Source organism: Hippocampus bargibanti, linkage group LG11 (genome assembly GCF_051943395.1).
Source record: "Hippocampus bargibanti isolate YZ-2025 linkage group LG11, ASM5194339v1, whole genome shotgun sequence".
Lineage (NCBI taxonomy): Eukaryota > Metazoa > Chordata > Actinopteri > Syngnathiformes > Syngnathidae > Hippocampus > Hippocampus bargibanti.
The window spans coordinates 17,866,522-17,884,925 of record NC_142744.1 but is presented as its reverse complement, the minus strand read 5'-3'; the positions used below and the strand labels follow the sequence as shown (position 1 = coordinate 17,884,925).

Below are 18,404 nucleotides of genomic sequence, written 5' to 3'. Positions count from 1 at the left end.
TGGCTTCAAATGACTTCTACTGAGCGCATTTTAATAAGATTCCACCACATATAGCGATATTTTACGTTTTAAGACTCGCGCTGAATATTCAGGAAGTCTTGTTTTTGAGTTGGCGACGAGCCCCTGACCGAAAAAAAAGACTCATTGTAGCGGTCCTTCCATCACGTCAATGTATTTTGCTGTACTTGTTTGTTCTGGGGACCTCGTGTTGCACCCAAAAGCCGCCAGAAGAGGACGTCCAAGCTCCATATAAGGAATTTAACAGCCTGTGGAAACTGAGGTGGCCACAGGAGGTCGCCATTTTGTGCCTCTTTTTCGTTGAGACATCTCCCCTCAATGTTGCCTCATAATGGCACGGTATAAATTCTTTAATCGATTGCAAACATGTATGCTTTCCTCTTCAGAACTATTTGAATCATATTCATAACTGGATGTGTAACAAGAATGCATATTCTCCGAATCTGAAGCTATTTTTTTGATTCTCCAGCAATGCAAGACGTCTTGCTGTGACGTCACGAACTGGGGGCGGGCTTTCTGAAAATGCCCAATTCGCAGCTTTTTTTGCAGATTTTGGACACTAAGTCTTTTTTTATTGGTGTTTTGCATTTGAATAAAAATATTATACTGCGTGTTTTGGGTATTTTAGATGCTATAAAACGTTTTTCTGATGTCAGTTAAACAAAAAAGTGACGTCGGTTGTCCTTTAAATGTCAGTTATTAAAACACTAGCACTGCTTCGTTGCAAGGCTCTTAAGAGCTCAAAGATGTTAAACAATTTGGCATATTTTGGCGGTTAATCCATTCATCCATCTATTTTCCGATCTGCTTTATCGTTAAGGGTCGCAGTACGTGCTGGAGCCTGTCCCAGCTGTCTTTTGGGCATAGAAGGGGGAAACTCTGAACCGGTTGCGAGCCAATCGCAGGGCACACAGAGATTAACTAATTAATTTATACTTGTGGGTCCACAACACTATTTTTTAGTTGTATTAAGTTCATCCAGTCTACTAGATATCTAATTTAAAACAGATTCTTTTCTTACACAACATCCGTGACACTGATGAAGGTGGGAGTATACGCCGAAACAGGTCAGGTAATTGAACACCTAAAATACATTGTAAGAATTTAAATTAAAAATATATATTTTTGAACATGAATGAAAATTTGGTATTGTTGCCATATTTTGGAATCCTCCAGTAACTCAAAAGTAAACATACAAGTAATGCATTTCAAAAAATTCTGAGACAGAAATATAGTTGTACTTTTAACCTGAAACGTGTACAATATTATAATAATTTGTCCAACACAAATAGCATCCGCACACAAGCTTACCTTGTGAGTTTGGTGCCAATCTGCTGCCTGGACTCCAGCCGCTCCTCATCCGTCTGCATTGGTAGAATATTCTTCTCTTCCAACTCCCTCTTCGACGGACGATTGCTCAGCTTGATAGCCAGCGAGTCTTTGCGAAGCACTTTCTGTGCCAGCGTGCCTATAATTCAACATTGCGAGGCCTTGGGTATGACTACAAATCTAGAAGGTGCCGCCAAAAGTACAGGTAGTGTTGGAGAAAAAGCTTACGACTACAGCACTAAATAATGGATGTGAAAACAACATGCAGGAGGGGCACCTGAATATTTTCAATATTTTACGAAATTGCTTGAAGCGTTCCAGAACATCCAAAAGACACATAACATCTTGTTGTAAAACTGCTTTCTGTTTCATTGCCATACTATTACAAAAGGTGGCCAACATCTCAATTAACCACAGGCAGCAGAGAACAAAAAGTGCCTTCCCGCAAATTGCGGACCCCCCGGAGACCCCTCCCCCCACACACACACAAACGCAGTGAGCAAACGCAAATGTACATTTCTCACTTGCTCAAACATTCATAAAAACAAAATCTGTCTCAATCTTTCACACCTCATTCTCTTTGCCTGACAGACCAACACACGCACACTTTCTTTGTTTGATTTTTATATTTTACATCAGAATAGTGAAATTCACTGCGATGTTAGATTGTTGTTATCATGACAAAAAAGGGAGTGCATACCTGAACAGTTATTGCCCAGAAGAGCAGAGAGAGACAGCACACCACTATTTCACAGTACAGGCATGTTGCTTACTATAAAGTGGGGCAAGTGTGCCAAGTTGAATTTTTTAGTTTGACTTTGAGGATGGCCGGATTAATTCGAAGCTTGCGTTTATCTGCCTTAGGTTAGGGATTTGGTAACAAAAGAAAAAAAAGTTCCCTTCTTTTCCAGGTGCCTCGAGGACAATGACTGTACTGTTTTTTTATGAGAAAAAGAATTTCTCAGTTAAGTAAAGCGTGACATTTAATTCAATGATGCCATCAGGAAAGTGTCATGCTTCTAATTGATGCAAAGGCCAATCTGCTCGGAAACAGTCAATTCCGACAATCAAACTATTACGGCATTTATGATGGCAACATTTTTGGTGCGTGTGGTGAATACCAAATTGGGCCATATTTCGGCAAACTCCGTGACTGTGATGGAAAATGGAACACTTGCTAATCTGAATGCAAGGGTTTGTCTGACAGATTCACCCTCCTATTATGTTGAAAAAAAAAAAAACACGATTTGGGTGGTCATTTTTACCCGTATGTAAAAATCCACACAAAACAGTTAAATAACAGGTGACATCAGCAAAAACCGTTTCTGAGATGTTATAAACATACTTGAAAAGAGAGACAACATATTTTCTATGTCATTGGGATATTTTAGTACTATTTAGAAGAAAGGAAAAGGAAAGGATATCCAGTGCTTTAGTCAACACAAAAATGGAAACGGGTAAAATTGACCCGTAACATAATCTGAGGGGTAAGAATAAACTGATCTGAGTTGTGTTGAGTGTCATGAGAACATGTCACTCAACCCATTCAATGCATTGAATGTAACAATTTGAGTTGACAAACACCATCTGCAGCACAGCAGTTAGCGTAGCTTCTTTGTCAACTAGTACAGCAGTTTTAAAAAATCTCTTCATCCAATAAAACAAATATTCGAGAGTAGTCAGAGCATTCATTCCCAACCCCCCAGATATTCAAATCACCAACGCCACTTCTCAACTCACTTGTAAATATGGAGTCGTCGTCGTCTTCGTCGTCATCGTCATCTACATCGTCCTCATCTTTGTACATGCTAGGCAAATCCTCATAGTCGGACTCGCAGGGCATGTTCTCCTTGTCGTCTTCATAGTCAATGATCACTGATGGCACTTCTCTTCTGTCCTGAGAAGTGCATTGATTGCTGACGTGCAACAAAGAGCTAGGACAGAAGACAAAATGAGACAACTTCGTGAGTTGATTTTTTTCTTCTTCAAAATTTTAAACCATTCCTAAAGGTCTCGATAAAGGTTCGTAAATTAAAAGGAATTACTGCACACTTTGTTTTCGCCTGTGTCAAAATACAACAGCCACATATAGTCAGTGGTTTTACTGACGTAATTTTTGATCCCATCCCATTGATTAATCGGTTCATTCGCATCAGTTTCATACGATGAACCCCCGCTATTACAGAATAATTTCCATCTTACAGACTAATTGTATCCAATGTCATGAGCATTTACATTCTTACATCCCCGCCCAAATGGCTTTTGGCGTCAACAAGCTGGCAAAGTAGAAGCTTACGTAAGATCCAATCAGATATTATCTTGCTTTTCTACAAACAGGAATATAGTAAGGAGCTCTTGCAAAGGAGCAGCTGATCGCATTATGTCAGGCCGACTTGCAGCCAGAGACGCCTACGTTGCACACATTTGGCTCCACACAAACACGAATCAAATAAATCCGGCCACGTTGCAGGGTGTTCCATTGCAGTTTTGATTTTGGACTGGTGCGACCTCATTCAGGTGTGTTTGATTGGCGCAAGCAACCAGACGTAGGCATACACAAGTAAACACCTAAAAAACAGCATATGCCTTGCTCATTAAAGTGTATTTATCCTCAGATTACAGACATTTCATGTGTTGAATCTTGCATGCAGCATGCAAGACAGTTGGGGATGTGTCACAGCAGCATAACGAGAAATAAAACCCTCAATAGCATTGAATATCCTTGAGAGCATCCAAACGGCATGTAACTTTCATGTTTTATGAAACTTCTTTTGTGCAGTTGTACATTTTAGTCTCATGACATTTTCTTGTCCATAAAATACTTTGTTTGACCTCCCCACCCCACCACTTTCAATTTTGCTGCTGTAGATTGCAAATTTCCACATGTTGAGACTATTAAAGGATTTCTGATTCTGATGTTTGTCAATTCTTTATTGTGACTTGTTAACTTTGGTGAGCTGTTAACATGCATAAGAAGGAGCTGCACATGTGGGTCATTTCACATAATCAGTTTAAAAATGGTCATACTACTGTAGATATGTAGCTATACCATGTGAAATCGATTTGAAAAACTGGACACAGACGCGCCCAATCTATTTGTATCCAAAATATAAATGGAAACTGCATTTGGTGTGAGCACAGTGAATCCAGCCTAGTGTGGGCAGCTAGCCTACATGTCGAACCTTATTAGGATTGCGCAAGAAGCATTGGAAAAAATGCCAAACGCTGATCCATAATCCTTCCCTTTTTCACTATCGGCTTGAATGACCCCCCCCCCCCCCCCCCCCGGCGTCTGGTGGCGGCTTACCTCTCAAACCTCTGCATGGACAGAGCAAGCGTTTTATTAAGCTCCTCGATGAGGATCAGGCTGGGCGCGTGAAAGCTGCCGTACTGCAATTGCAGAGGATGGCCGTGATTCTGGTGGAGCGCCGACAATGCGACTAACTGAGAGGGCAGCAGGGCGCCATGGTGGCCCGGCATCACCTGGGTGGGGCCGCACTTTTGGGACAGAGTGCTGAGGGGGTTGGGCGACGGAGATGGGGACGTGGTGCAGTCCAGTCCCCCCGGAGGCACGCAGATCATGACTTTCTTGGGTGGGAGGGGAGGTGAGTGCTTTGCCCCGGGCATGCAGGGCAACTTCATTGGCTGGCAAGAATCTGGAGAGGAAGGGAAAAAAAATGAAATTAGGCCTTTCATTAACACGCTTGACAGTTTGTGCATACAAGACACAAAAACAACAAATCTTGCGGAGCTCAGACACACGGCGATGGAATTAGGTCAGCCTAATACCACTTTGCGCTGACTGACAGATTGAATATGACGGCCAAGGCTGACCATGGGGGAATTGAAGGAGAGGAGTACAATATTGTACTTAGAAACTGGATCACAACGCCAGTAGAACAAAGCGAAAATATATGGCCATTTAAGCATTCGGGACAACCCTTTCTGCTCAAACACGAGGAAAAGCTTTGTGTAGCTTTTTGCCCAGAAGAGTAGCATATAAAATATGACTCGACGCGAAAATGCACATGTACAGTAAAGTCACATTATATCAATATTCTCGGGAGTCAGAAATAATGTCGATTGCATTAAAGGGGGGGGGGGGGGGGCAATACGTAAATGGGGGGTCTTTGATATGGCATGTAATTATATCATTGGGTTCATGGACTGCGTATCTAGCATGCTTTTTGTACAGTGGTGAAGTGAAAAATAAACGTATGCATATAATAACAACGCCTTTACACTTTTTTAATGACTATTTCCTTTCAAAAATGCACCCGATGCAAAATCCTCACGTTGTTCTATACACACGAAACCACGAACGCCAGCATGTACAAACATATGAAAAACAGTGATTGTTGCAAGCGATAAAGATATGTGAATACAACACAATTAAATAGATGGATGGAAAACAAAAACTGCAATGGTTACATTACTTACGTTGCTGAAGTATTCTGCGGCACGTCGAACTCTTTCGCGATGGAGGATTTGCTCCTTGTTGGAGTCTCCTCGAAAGCCACTATTGCCTTGTACTTCGTTCCGAGGTCACAATTCTTACGTTTCCCCATGGTTTAAATTGGTGTTGAACAACAGTACTGTATATAACCTCTGCTACGCCTTTTTTATTGTGCTCGCGTGTGGCAGTTCAAAACACGGAAGCTGGTAGAAAATGGCGTCTGCTACACTGCGCAAGGCACGGGAGCTGGTCACGACCAACAGCGCGACTGATACAGATTTCGATAATGGTGGTACTGTATAGAAACCCCTAAGCAAATATCGATTCACCTTAAACTGCTTTTGTATCGATATAAACATAGCAAAATGGCCAGCGGGAGATGAAAAAGAGCACCGTAGTAACCGGTTTATCGTAAAAACCACGAATCGTACTAAACGGAACTAATTATACATAAAAAGACTAGAAATTTGCTGGGAAATGAAATTAGTATCGTAATAAGCAGTATTATCAATATAACCGATATCGATATAACGAGACTTTACTGTATATCTCTGCCCACACCCACATCAATCTCTGACAAAATCAAAACGATTATATACTTTTGATTTGAAGGACATTTTGCACTTTCCTTCTGAAGTCATTCACTGCCATTCCCGAATTTATTCAGGAATTGAAAATATGACGTGGAGCGCCATTCCCAATTGTGTTTTGGTTTCTCTTGCGGCGGGTTGCCGATAAAGCGCCGGCCGAACCTCAGGCAATGTTGTTTCCTGCCACGAGGGCGCAGAATTTGCCTTTTGTACAGCCACCTCAATTTGCATCTCACATTACTACAGACCCATATAACTTAGGAATTAACTCTTTTTCTGATGAAAGAAGAGAGTCTAAGGTTTCTTACGCTGCATTTATGTAGTCTTTCAACTCAATATTCTGTGGGTCCTGGAATTGGAGTGAAAATGACAAAATCCCTGGCACTGGAGTGGAGACATTTTTGCACATTGTTTGGCTGTGAATAAGTTAAGTAACATTTCAACTACCGTATTTTCCAGTGTAAAAGGCGCACCCAAAAGCCTTAATTTCCTTCAAAGGATGACCCTGCACCTTATACGCCAGTGTGCCTTATAGGTGAAGTAATATGGAGTCACTACAGGTCTCGCAACTACTGTCAGCAGCCACTGACTACATTTGGCCCGAAAGAAGTAGTGTGCGGGCCTTACCAGGATATGAAATGTAATATTTTTATGATTATATTTATAGTTATTATTATTTATAAAATGTAACGCCTTACAATGTGGTGTGCCTCATGTATGGAAACCTTAAAAAATGTCATTCATTGAAGGTGCGCCTTATATACGGAAACGGTTTGAAAAGCACCATTCATTGGGGGTGTGCCTTATAGTCCAATGCACCTTACACACCAAAAAATGTGAGCGTTTAGTTAATTCATATATGGACTCTGACTGATTACAATACTGCCACATTTGCTGCTTTTCATGCGATTGTTTCCAATTTGAGCCTGAGATGTTTTTCTTGTTGTAAATACAAGTAGGAGTAGTCAGTAACTGTCCAAGTATGATCTAGATTGCGCGTTATCTTCTGTGTGTGTGTGTGTGTGTGTGTGTGTGTGTGTGTGTAAAACCCCACTTCAATAACTAAGATATGTGCAAAATATCACATTTGTAAAAGAATAACAGTGGTTTCAAACAAAAAAATGCATGAGCTGACCTGTGCAATGGTTTGGGATGCGAGCAAAAGGCTTGGGAGGGAGAGCTGGCGGCTGTTTGTGGTACAGTGGCGGCTTGACGAGGTTATCCTGAAGGTCCCCTGTGTATGTAACAGACTTCTTGGGGGCTAGGAGCACCAATGACTTGACGGAGGGCTCTTGAGCACAAACTTCGCCGTCCACTGAAGATCGAAAATCACCTGTTGCTGAGCAGACAAAAAGAGGAAGAAGTCAATATTACAATTAAAACATACCTCTTTTACAAAGAATTTGGTGTCATAATATTCCAACTTTATTCTCTGTATGTTTGTATTGTGATAACATCACAAGCTGTTGTACAATTAGAACCTTTTTTTAAGAAATATGCTCTATTTTCCGCACTATGCGACGCACCTAAAAACATTCAATTTCCTTAAAAGCAGACAGTACGCCTTATAATCAGGTAAATATATGAATCAATATTCTCATTTCCTGGACATAGTTTTAAATGTATTTAAATTGTGTATGTACAGTGCCTTGCAAAAGTATTCGGTCCCCTTGAATCTTGCAACCTTTCGCCACATTTCAGGCTTCAAACAAAGATTTTTTTTTCATGAATCAACAACAAGTGGGACACAATTTAAACTTTAACAAATAATAAATTGAAAATTGGGGCGTGCAATATTATTCGGCCCTGTTACTTTCAGTGCAGCAAACTCACTCCAGAATTTCAGTGAGGATATCTGAATGATCCAATGTTGTCCTAACTGACTGATGATGATGATGATAAATAGAATCCACCTGTGTGCAATCAAGTATCCGTATAAATGCACCTGCTCTGTGATAGTCTCAGGGTTCTGTTTGAAGTGCAGAGCATCATGAAAACCAAGAAACACACAGGGCATTCCGAGATACTGTTGCGGAGTTTAGACCAGGATTTGAATACAAAAAGATCTCCCAAGCTTTAAACATCTCAAGGATGTTTACACGTGCAAGCTTCCATTGAAATGGAAGGAGCATAGGACCACAGTAAATCTACCAAACTTTCTTCTCAAACAAGGAGAAGACTGATCATAGATGCAGCCAAGAGGCCCATGATCACTCTGGATGAACTGAAGAGATCTACAGCTGACTCTCCACAGGACAACAATCAGTCGTACACTGCACAAATCTGGGCCTTATGGAAGAGTGGCAAGAAGAAAGCCATTTCTCAAATATATCCATAAAAAGTATCTTTTAAAGTTTTCCACAAGCCACCGGGGAGACAAACCAAACATGTGGAAGAAGGTGCTCTGGTCAGATGAAACCAAAATTTAACTTTTTGGCCACAATGCAAAACGATATATCTGGCGTAAAAGCAACACAGCTCATCACACCACCCCCACTGTCAAACATGGTGGCGGCAGCATCATGGTTTGGGCCTGCTTTTCTTCAGCAGGGACAGGGAAGATGGTTAAAATTGACGGAAAGATAGATGGAGCCAAATACAGGAACATTCTGGAAGAAAACCAGTTGGTATCTGCACAAGACCTGAGACTGGGACGGAGATTTATCTTCCAACAGGACAATGATCCAAAACAGAAGGCCAAATCTACTATGGAATGGTTCAAAAATAAACGTATCCGGTGTTAGAATGGCCAAGTCAAAGTCCAGACCTGAATCCAATTGAGAATCTGTGGAAAAAGCTGAAAACTGCTGTTCACAAACACTCTCCATCCAACCTTAGTGAGCTCGAGCTGTTTTGCAAGGAAGAATGGGCAAGAATGTCAGTCTCTCGATGTGCAAAACTGATAGAAACGTACCCCAAGCAACGTGCAGCTGTAATTGGAGCAAAAGGTGGCGCTACAAAGTATTAACACAAAGGCGCAGAATAATATTGCATGCCACACTTTTTTTTTATTTGTTAAAAAAGTTTACATTATCCAATAAATGTTGTTCCACTTCACGATTGTGTCCCACTTGTTGATTCTTGACAAAAACTTAAAATTTTATATCTTCATGTTTGAAGCCTGAAATGTTGCGAAAGGTTGCAAAGTTCCGAATAGGGGCCGAATACTTTTGCAAGGCACTGTATATGTAAATTGTACCGTGCTTTGTTCCGACTGCAGCGGATGTGAAAACTCGATAGAAATTAAGTTGTGTTGTATTTATTGTACTTCCTGAGTGTGGCGCAATTGAGTGAATGCATAATGCAAACACAGCACTAATTTGGGCTTTTATTTTATGTACCATATTTTCCGGTGTATAAGGCGCACCTTCAAGGAATGAAGAAAGTTTTCCAAATATACTATATAAATATTTTCTAAATGTAAAGCATTATAAGGCACTAGTAGAGGGTGGGGTTACGCACTGCATCTACTACGGGGGGAATGGACTCCTTGGATGCTAACAGTAGTTGCGTGACCTGTTGCCTCAATCTGACTTCACATGTAAGGTGCACTTGCGTATAAGGTGCACGGTCATCTTTTGAAGAAAATCAAGGCTTTTGCGTGCCCCTTACACACCGGAAAATGCGGTACCTTATAATAATAATAATAATAATACATTTCATTAATAAGCGCCTTGCAAAAGTCTCAAGGACACTTTACAGTCTTATAATGTGGTGCGTCCCAAATAGGTGGGCTACGTATTCCCAAGTGTCTTATAAATTCAGAAAATACGATATGGATCAAAAACAAAATGCCACCCATTTTTCTGATTATTCTTTTCCCCATATTAGTATTCAGTGTCATATTTTTTTTCTCAATACCACGACTTTATTCTTCTTGGATGGAAGTATCTTTTTTTCTCTACTCACTGTGTAAAATTGTATATTGAAAGATTGTGTCAGTCAATAACAAGTGTGACTCTTGCCGAGTTCACTTTTGAGACCACTGATTAAGGAAGAAATGAACTCAAAAGGGCAGAGGGTCGCCGTTGAGCCCTTTTCTTCTCCAAGGAATAATTTGAAAATTAAAGGTCTCTAACATTATGATACGGTATGAGGAAGCTTACCTTTCTCAAAGATCTCCTTGAGCACTCCCCTCTTGATCAGCTCATCTCGACTCTGTCGCACGGACATCTTCCTCTCCAGTGCTGTGTGAGTGGGGAATGAAAGAATATTTATTTAACTGTTCAATTTTTTTTTCTTCTCCTCACTTTTGAGCTGTAGCCTAACAGGATGTATAACATGTCCTTCTTGAAACTGTTGAATGCACACATTTCAATGTTTCAGCAGTTTAATCCGCAATTTTCCAATGCCGGATGACACATACGCACTGTCAAGTCAAATTCAAATGGTCAACAGAGCTGCAAGTAGCTGTGTTACATTAATTCTGTGTCCTTAATATCTAATTTGTAATTTGTAACAGAGTGTTTTAGGTTGTTTAATTTACATGTTTCAGTGTGCACTTCCGCCTTCATCAGAGTAACACTGATGAAGGCGGAAGTGCACGCCGAAATATTTCAGGTAATTAAACAACCTAAGACACTACTGTCTGGAATTAAATAAATCGGTTACAAATCAGAGCTGCAAGTGTTAACACAGATTATCTGACAGCGTTACTAGCATCCTGCAAACCGGCAGTTACTGTCAAGAAGTTAATTATCAAGATGGTAAGAAAGGTATTCAGTGTTTAGAGAAGGTTTTCTTATTTTCGGAGATGTTTTGGCGGGACTGGTTGCATGGGTTGTGTATAATGCCTCTTACTATGCTCCGCTTGAGTCTTAAAGGTTCAGGAGTGACTTTGTAACCCTTTCCAAATTGGTAATGTCTATTACTTTTTTTATTGTTGTTTTATTGGTATTTTACTGCACAACTTCATTTTGTCACACATGTTCGGCCATTTCTTGACTGAGAAGGTCGAGAGCACAGGTGTCAAAGTCAAGGTACAGATCTGGGCCGCCACAACGTTTTATTCGGCTCACAAAAGCAAGCATGTCAAGTTCCTTGACGCTTGCTAATGTCGGAACCAAAATTTCAAATTGTCTCATGTAAACCACAATAACAGTGATTATTCTTAACTTCAGAATTGAAAAATAGTTATTCATCAATTTGTTGTGTGCTCTGTAAGTAATATGTGAAGGGGATGAAACATTGCCATGGTTTCCCCAAATTCATAATAGCCTTCAAGAGGAAACCGGAACTACAATGTGGCCCGCAGCAAAAAAATGACTTTAACACGCTTTGTCAAGAGGGTAATCATCTGCAGTCGGAACGCGTGAGGGGAGAACTTCTCCCGCGCCATCATCACTATCTCGTCTTGCTGTGGATTTCAGCTTGATTAACGCACAATAAGAGGACATTGAATCGAACACCGTTAAAACGCTGACTGGTGGTGTCGAGTTATGAACACCTTGATATAGAGCCTTGATATAGGGCCTTGATATAGAGGCTCGTACGATAAAAGCACCAACCCCCCCAAAAAAATACTCCAACGACACTTAGTGTGCTGCATAATGCACAAAATGGCCTGTAGCTACTCTGCGCATCTATTTTAGGCTTCAAAACGTAGAGGCACTTAACTTTTTCTGTCAGGAGGGCTTAAGTTATAATCCTAAGAAATCGCATTCCTTGTTTGAAAATCTACTCCGGCATAAAAACCAATTAAGTAAGTGTAATAAAGATGAGCCGCAACACGTGTGTTTCACATTCGAACCAGGAGCAGCGGGCTATCTAAAAGGAAGCCTCACTGTCTTTTGGGAGCATTTGTGACTAAAATTAACTCATCCCATGTGTGCATAATTTAAAATAGCACCCAACATGTGGTCAATCAAGAAAAGAAGGGTGCTGTAACTGAACTCATTTCACATTATCAAAATGTGGGTTTTTGTCAGTGTTAATTCTTTCACATCAAGAAGGTAGACAGTACAAGTGGGGAAATTCAGTATTTGAACACATGTTGACTTTATAAGTAGAAAACACCCCCGACCCCCTCAAAAAGTTCGATTCAAGCTCATGTAGGGAGAATGATTACAAGAAAGCTAACTGAGCGCCCTCAAATGTCACCACAGGAACTTTTTCATTTTATGAGCATTTGATACATTCTATACGATTGAAAGAAATCCAGTTAGTAAGTCCACTGCAGAGGTGGTGTCAATTCAATCTCAAATAAAGTTGCTGTTGAAAGAAGTACGGTACACCATGGGGGATTGAGCTCTATCCCACTTAACACAACAGGTGTTATTGTCCTCACTGCCATAGGTCTATCCATTGAACCCCTAAAATGTAATGCAAAAATGTACCGGAAATCAAATTGAATCATAAGTCAACATCAAAGCATTCTCAGCTCCCGTGGAACACCAAGGTTTACTATTTACCCAAGTATAAACCGGGGCAGAGTGAGAGAAATTCTGGCTAAAAAGGTCAACCCATAACGGCTGGTGCTGCCATTAACTCAGAGATTATAGTTCAGTTTCATTCAATATGAAATGAAAAGTTCACAACGCTTTACGTGACATAACAGCTCGGCGACGGGATCTGCACAGTTACGCAACACCATTAAGTCAAAAGCCTTAATGAGGATGTGTCTGAGGTTTGACAAGCATTGTATTTTTTGGCACACATCCCCTTCCCGCTTTATGCGAGCTGCAGCTACTCATCAAAAAACAGAACCGTCGGAAGAGGTTTAGACTTGGAATTGCAGACGATTTCATCAGAAAAGTCCAAAGAGCAAAAGAAAACACATTCAGTGCAAATAATGACATTTTGTAAAATCACTGAAATAGATTGCCTCAAGTAACACATCATTACAAATATCACACGTGACCTTCCCTTTTAGCACTCCCCCCACTGTGGACTTTTTCTAGTCATTTTGTGTATTTCTACTGTGCAGGCTAATTGAATAACTTGTAAAGGGAGCAGCCGTATTAATTATGATGCATATGCTCCCTTTGTGTGACGGTCCTAAAGCCTGCAATAACCCTTTTTTGATCCCATGGATTATAACCAAGTACTTTTGTTTGTATTGATTATGCGAGACAACATTTATAATCAATAACTGGCAAAGAATGATGACTTTACATTGATTAAATGACGTTTTTTAACAAAGACAGTCAACAGTAATTTGGCAAGTCACGCTCATATAATGGTACTTTCATGGGTAACAGGCACACTCACATATGCACACGCACGGAGCATTTGATGGACTTCAGAGTATTTAATTTTTCAGATTACAAATCGCACCGGAGCATAATTATACATAATTATTTAGATATGTCTCTTCATACAAAAACAATAAAGTGAGGAAATGCCTTAAATGGCTTAAATGCCTCTTGTTATGAAGGAATATGAGATATTTCAAGATATGAAAGGCAAAATACAGTTTGGACAGCTAATCGTAGCTCTGAGGTTCTTGACGCTGGAAATTAAGTTGTGTTGTACTAAAACCTATGATGGACAGCCCCTCCCACCCCCTCTGACAGAATTGGGTAGCTCCTTCAGCCAGACTGTTCCAAGACCCACGCTCCAAGAAGGTGCTCCAAGAAGGAGAGGTACCGCCGTTCGTTCCTGCCGACTGCTGTCAGGCTTTGCAATTCTCAATAATTACATGTGGGGGGAAAAAAACTGGACACTTGTAAATATGGGTTGATGCAATACAGCTACATATATAAATTTGCATTTCTTGTTACTTGCACTACGTACCGTTTTTTTATTAAACAGTTTTGCGCATTCACAGTATACAGTTGACATTTTTATTTGACTATGCTTAGAATATCTTCTGTTGTTGTTTGTTATTTGTTGGACTGCAAATTTCCCCATTGTGCGACGAATAAAGATTTTCTGATTCTGATTGAATGCAACATACTTGTAGCTACTCAGACGTTGAATATTACCGAGCATCGTCCAGTCATACCATTGGCGAAGAGGGAACTCTCACAGATAATTTTGTGTGTGTAGAATCGAACCAAATAGTGTCAGACTGGAGGGCCGCCGTCCTGCATGTTTTTCTTCTCTCCCTGTTGCAACACACCAGAGTCAAATGATTTTTTTACTTATTCTCAACTTTATTGTGTAATAGTCTAATTGTAACATGTATTTGTTGCATTACTTTGATACACTCAGAAAACAGTGTTTGATTCATTTAAACGGATGTGTTAAAAATATCTCAGCGCTAGAGACAAGTGGCAAGTAGAATGGGGCTAATCAGAAATAAGAAAAGTTCTATTTTAAGACAGCCTTTTGTTGAGTTGGAAGGCCCGAGTAGCCACTCAATCTGCAGCGTGAGATGAAAAGATGAGCCACTCATCAGAGACTCAGCTCAGGGCATATTAATTCAGATTGGCATATCTGAGCTCTGCCTGTATTGATCTTCCACTGCCAAGTGACCCAGATAGTCTGAAAACGTCCAACCAAAGCCCAGAGGCTCAACACTGATTTTTATTTTTTTTTCCTGGGGCAATCCCGTAAGCTTGAAAAATAGAGTATTAACATTTTCATGGGGACTGATCAATGAAGAGCCTGGGCATTAACTGAAAAAACATCAGAGGCTTGGCTAAAACTCAATGAGTCTCATACACTGGGCTTTAAATCTCTATTTGGGCCACACACACGCAAGCGCACGCGCACACCCAGAAGCCTTGTCATGCATATATCAAATATTCTAATTAAATGTGATGCATGCAGGTCTACTCCACTCAAAATAGCCAATGAGCATGTACTGTAGTTCAATTACACCACGGTAACAAAACATTGACAATTAGTCGTGGCAGTGGGAATTCATAATGGTGTCAATGCATAAAAGTTGTGCATTGAGACTTATTGCTCCACTTTTGGACATTAAATTCCACTTGCAGTTGGAACAAGTGTGACCCATCAGGACGAAGATTGAGTTTTGACAAAAATGAATTCTGCTACAATATAATTAGTATAATTAAGGGTCAACCACAAAATACATACCTCAAAATGTGTTTTAATAATTGTAGAAAAGACAATTTGGTTAACCCATTCACTGCCATTCACTAATTTATTCGGGAATTGAAAATATGACGTAGAGCGCCATTCCCAAATTTGTTCAGGTTTTGTTTTTTCTTGTTTGGGTGCCGATAAAGCGTTGGTAAGACCTCTGGCAATGTTTTTTCCCTTCTGCAAAGGGGCAGCATTTCCCTTTTTCCCATGTTAGCACTTTGTTCCAGCTTCAGCTATTGTTAAAGCGCTATATAAATCAATATGTATGTATTGCAATGTATTTTGGACAGCCGCCCTCATTTCAAGCTCATGACTGCAGACCCATATAATTTAGGAATTAACTATTTTTTTGCAGATGAAAGAAGAGAGTCTAAGGTTTCTTATGCTACATTGAATTTATGTAGTCCAAAAATATTCTGTGAGTCCTGGAAATCGAGTGACAATGACAAAAACCTTGGCACTGGAGTGGACACATTTTTGCACATGCATGGCAGTGAATGAGTTAATCAGAATCCGAATCTTCTTTATTGGCCAAGTGTGTTGAACACACAAGGAATTTGTCTCCGGTGGAACACGATGCTCTAGTATCATCATAAATGACAAACTCCGTATTTTATATTAGTTCTCATGAATAGGCATTCCACTAAATTATCCTGAAGAAAAAAATTTGAAAATGATCACAATATCTTTTTTTCCCTTCAAGGGGTCGCCACAGCAAATCAGTGCCCTCCATCTTTCGAGGTTTGATCCACGTTTGTTTTAACCAAGCTTTTACGTCGGATGCCCTTCCTGACACAACACTCTATATTTAACCAGGCTTGCGACCGGCAGAAGACTTATGTCCCTTTGTGGCTACAGAACAAGCAACTCGCTCAGTAAAAGTCTCCCAAACACAAAATGGTCATCGGCACAGTAACATTCAAAAAAGCAAAAACTATCCTCACCATTTGATGACAATTCTCTGATCTTACAGTGAAATGGGCTAATAAAGGTTAATCCAAACCAAATAACGATATAAATAAATATAGACAAATAAATAACTTTTCAATTTGAAACCCAGGAGAGTTGTGCCATATCTGGCTTCAGCTCAACTTGTATTGTGTCCATCCAAAATGGCACAGAAATCTACCAAATAATGTATACCTGTAGGATCAGAAGTGTGTCGTCAATTTTCCGTCAAATACAGTCTACATGGCGATGTTGCCAACGATCTCAGTGTTGACTGATTGAATGCGGCAAATGTGCCATTTTCCGAACGAAAGCCAATCAATTTGAACGGGGTTCAAAAGGTCCATCCGAATCAATACTCCGCACTGAATGAGAGCACTTGGGATGACCTCCTCACAATACCCCGGCTTTCTGTATGTTTACAAATCTCATTTTGGCCTCACATCAAAATATAAAAGTAAAATTGTGGCAACCGAGTGTGACATGAACAGATCATGGCCAGAATAGCAATGATGTCATGGGATCATAAAACGTTCCGAGCACTTAATGGCATCCACACCAACTAGTCTGACATCATCCAACTCCCAAGGGGGCATATTTGCTTGCTATGCAGGGAGACGGCAAGGTGAGCTGTTGCAGATACTGAATACATTGAAATGGAAATGTTGTGCCTCTTCATGGAATGTGACAATTTGCTTGAATAAAATTGTCCATTTCCTGTTGATAACTGCACCCTTCGTGTGATCTTACCGGAGAATGCACTTTTTAGGCATTTTCGGCAAATTCACAGCATTTTTTTGTTGCGTGCCACATTACATTTATGGTTTCCTTTTAGGGGCCGTTATGAATTTGGGGAAGCCATTAGAATGTTTAATCCCCTCCACATATTACACATAAAGCATGCAACCAATTAATGAATAACTAGTTTTCAAAGTCTAAAATAATGACTGGTGTCGTGGGACAATTTGAAGTTTTGGTTCGGACTTTAGCAAGCATCATGAAAGTTTGATTTGCTTTCACGGGCCGAATAAGATGATGTGGCGGGCCACATGTGGCCCCTGGGCCTTGACTTTGACACCTTTGAGTTATAGTTTGAGGAAACAGCAATGTTTATGTTTTTTTAACACTTTTCAACACAGTTTTCTGCATTTCCCTCAATTTGAGGACTTGAGCCTTCAAGCTGATTGCAACCCAAACTCACGTCAACAAAACAACAACACGTTTGACTCAAAAGGGCACATTGTGTGAAGTGTGCATGCAATCCACTGCTAACGCATATCAAAACAACACCGCAAGAACAATAGCAGTCAAGTGGATAGTTGAAGAGCAACCCTTGTGTAGAACAAAACATATATTAAATATTACAGTGTAAAGCAAAAAGAAAAGTGTTCTTGTTCCATCTTTTGCCATATATTATCAGTTGACACTTTTGAGGTGACACCGGAATATAGATTCAATGTAAACAATACGCCAGGGGTCGGAAACCTTTTTGACTAAGAGAGCCATAAAAGTAAAATATTTAGAAATGCACGCGCGGCCACTTTTCAACAAAATATCAGAATGTATTATTTAAAATAACTTTGTGATAGTACTCACCGTTAACATGGAGGGTTTTCCGTTCCTCGTGTTTGGTAAAAATCCAGGAAAACGATCGGAATGAAATTCAATTTGCCGGTCCAGAGGCGAAGTTACTGCCAGGTAGCCTGCACACGGCTCATAAGCTTCCACACTTGCTATCTGCAATCTACTTCTCGCAGCAGTATGTCGATGCTAACGTTAACATCGGGCTTGTTAAAATGTCACTGACATTCGACTGTTTCATCGATAGTATTGTTTCATTGCAAATTAGAATCAGAACATTTTCTCTCCTCTAATGCTGCGGTATTCAGGCTGAAGTGCACAAGTTGGGCTCATTTAAAGGGGCGTTTACCTGTTTCAACATGACGGCCACTATCATCCAATCAACATGGCGCTTTCGGCCATTCTAGGTCAGTGTCATCCAATCAAAATTGCGCTTTCCGCCAACTGCAGCCCCAACGGGAAAGGAACGACGAAAAAAACGACAA

At 40.3% G+C, this 18,404-nt stretch overlaps 1 protein-coding gene across 2 annotated transcripts in view; it reads right to left on the bottom strand.

Annotated features, from left to right (window-relative positions):
• The window catches only part of LOC148891832 (phosphatase and actin regulator 1), a 52,780-nt gene that overhangs the window by 20,869 nt on the left and 13,507 nt on the right, over positions 1 to 18,404 (bottom strand). For both annotated transcript variants that reach the window (XM_089007635.1, XM_089007633.1), the window contains exons 3-7: positions 10,500 to 10,580; positions 7,529 to 7,732; positions 4,655 to 5,003; positions 3,088 to 3,281; positions 1,330 to 1,486 (exon numbers count right to left, since the gene is read on the bottom strand). In XM_089007635.1, coding sequence (XP_088863761.1) covers positions 1,330 to 1,486; positions 3,088 to 3,281; positions 4,655 to 5,003; positions 7,529 to 7,732; positions 10,500 to 10,580 — 985 coding nt within the window. The remainder of the gene's footprint in view (positions 1 to 1,329; positions 1,487 to 3,087; positions 3,282 to 4,654; positions 5,004 to 7,528; positions 7,733 to 10,499; positions 10,581 to 18,404) is intronic.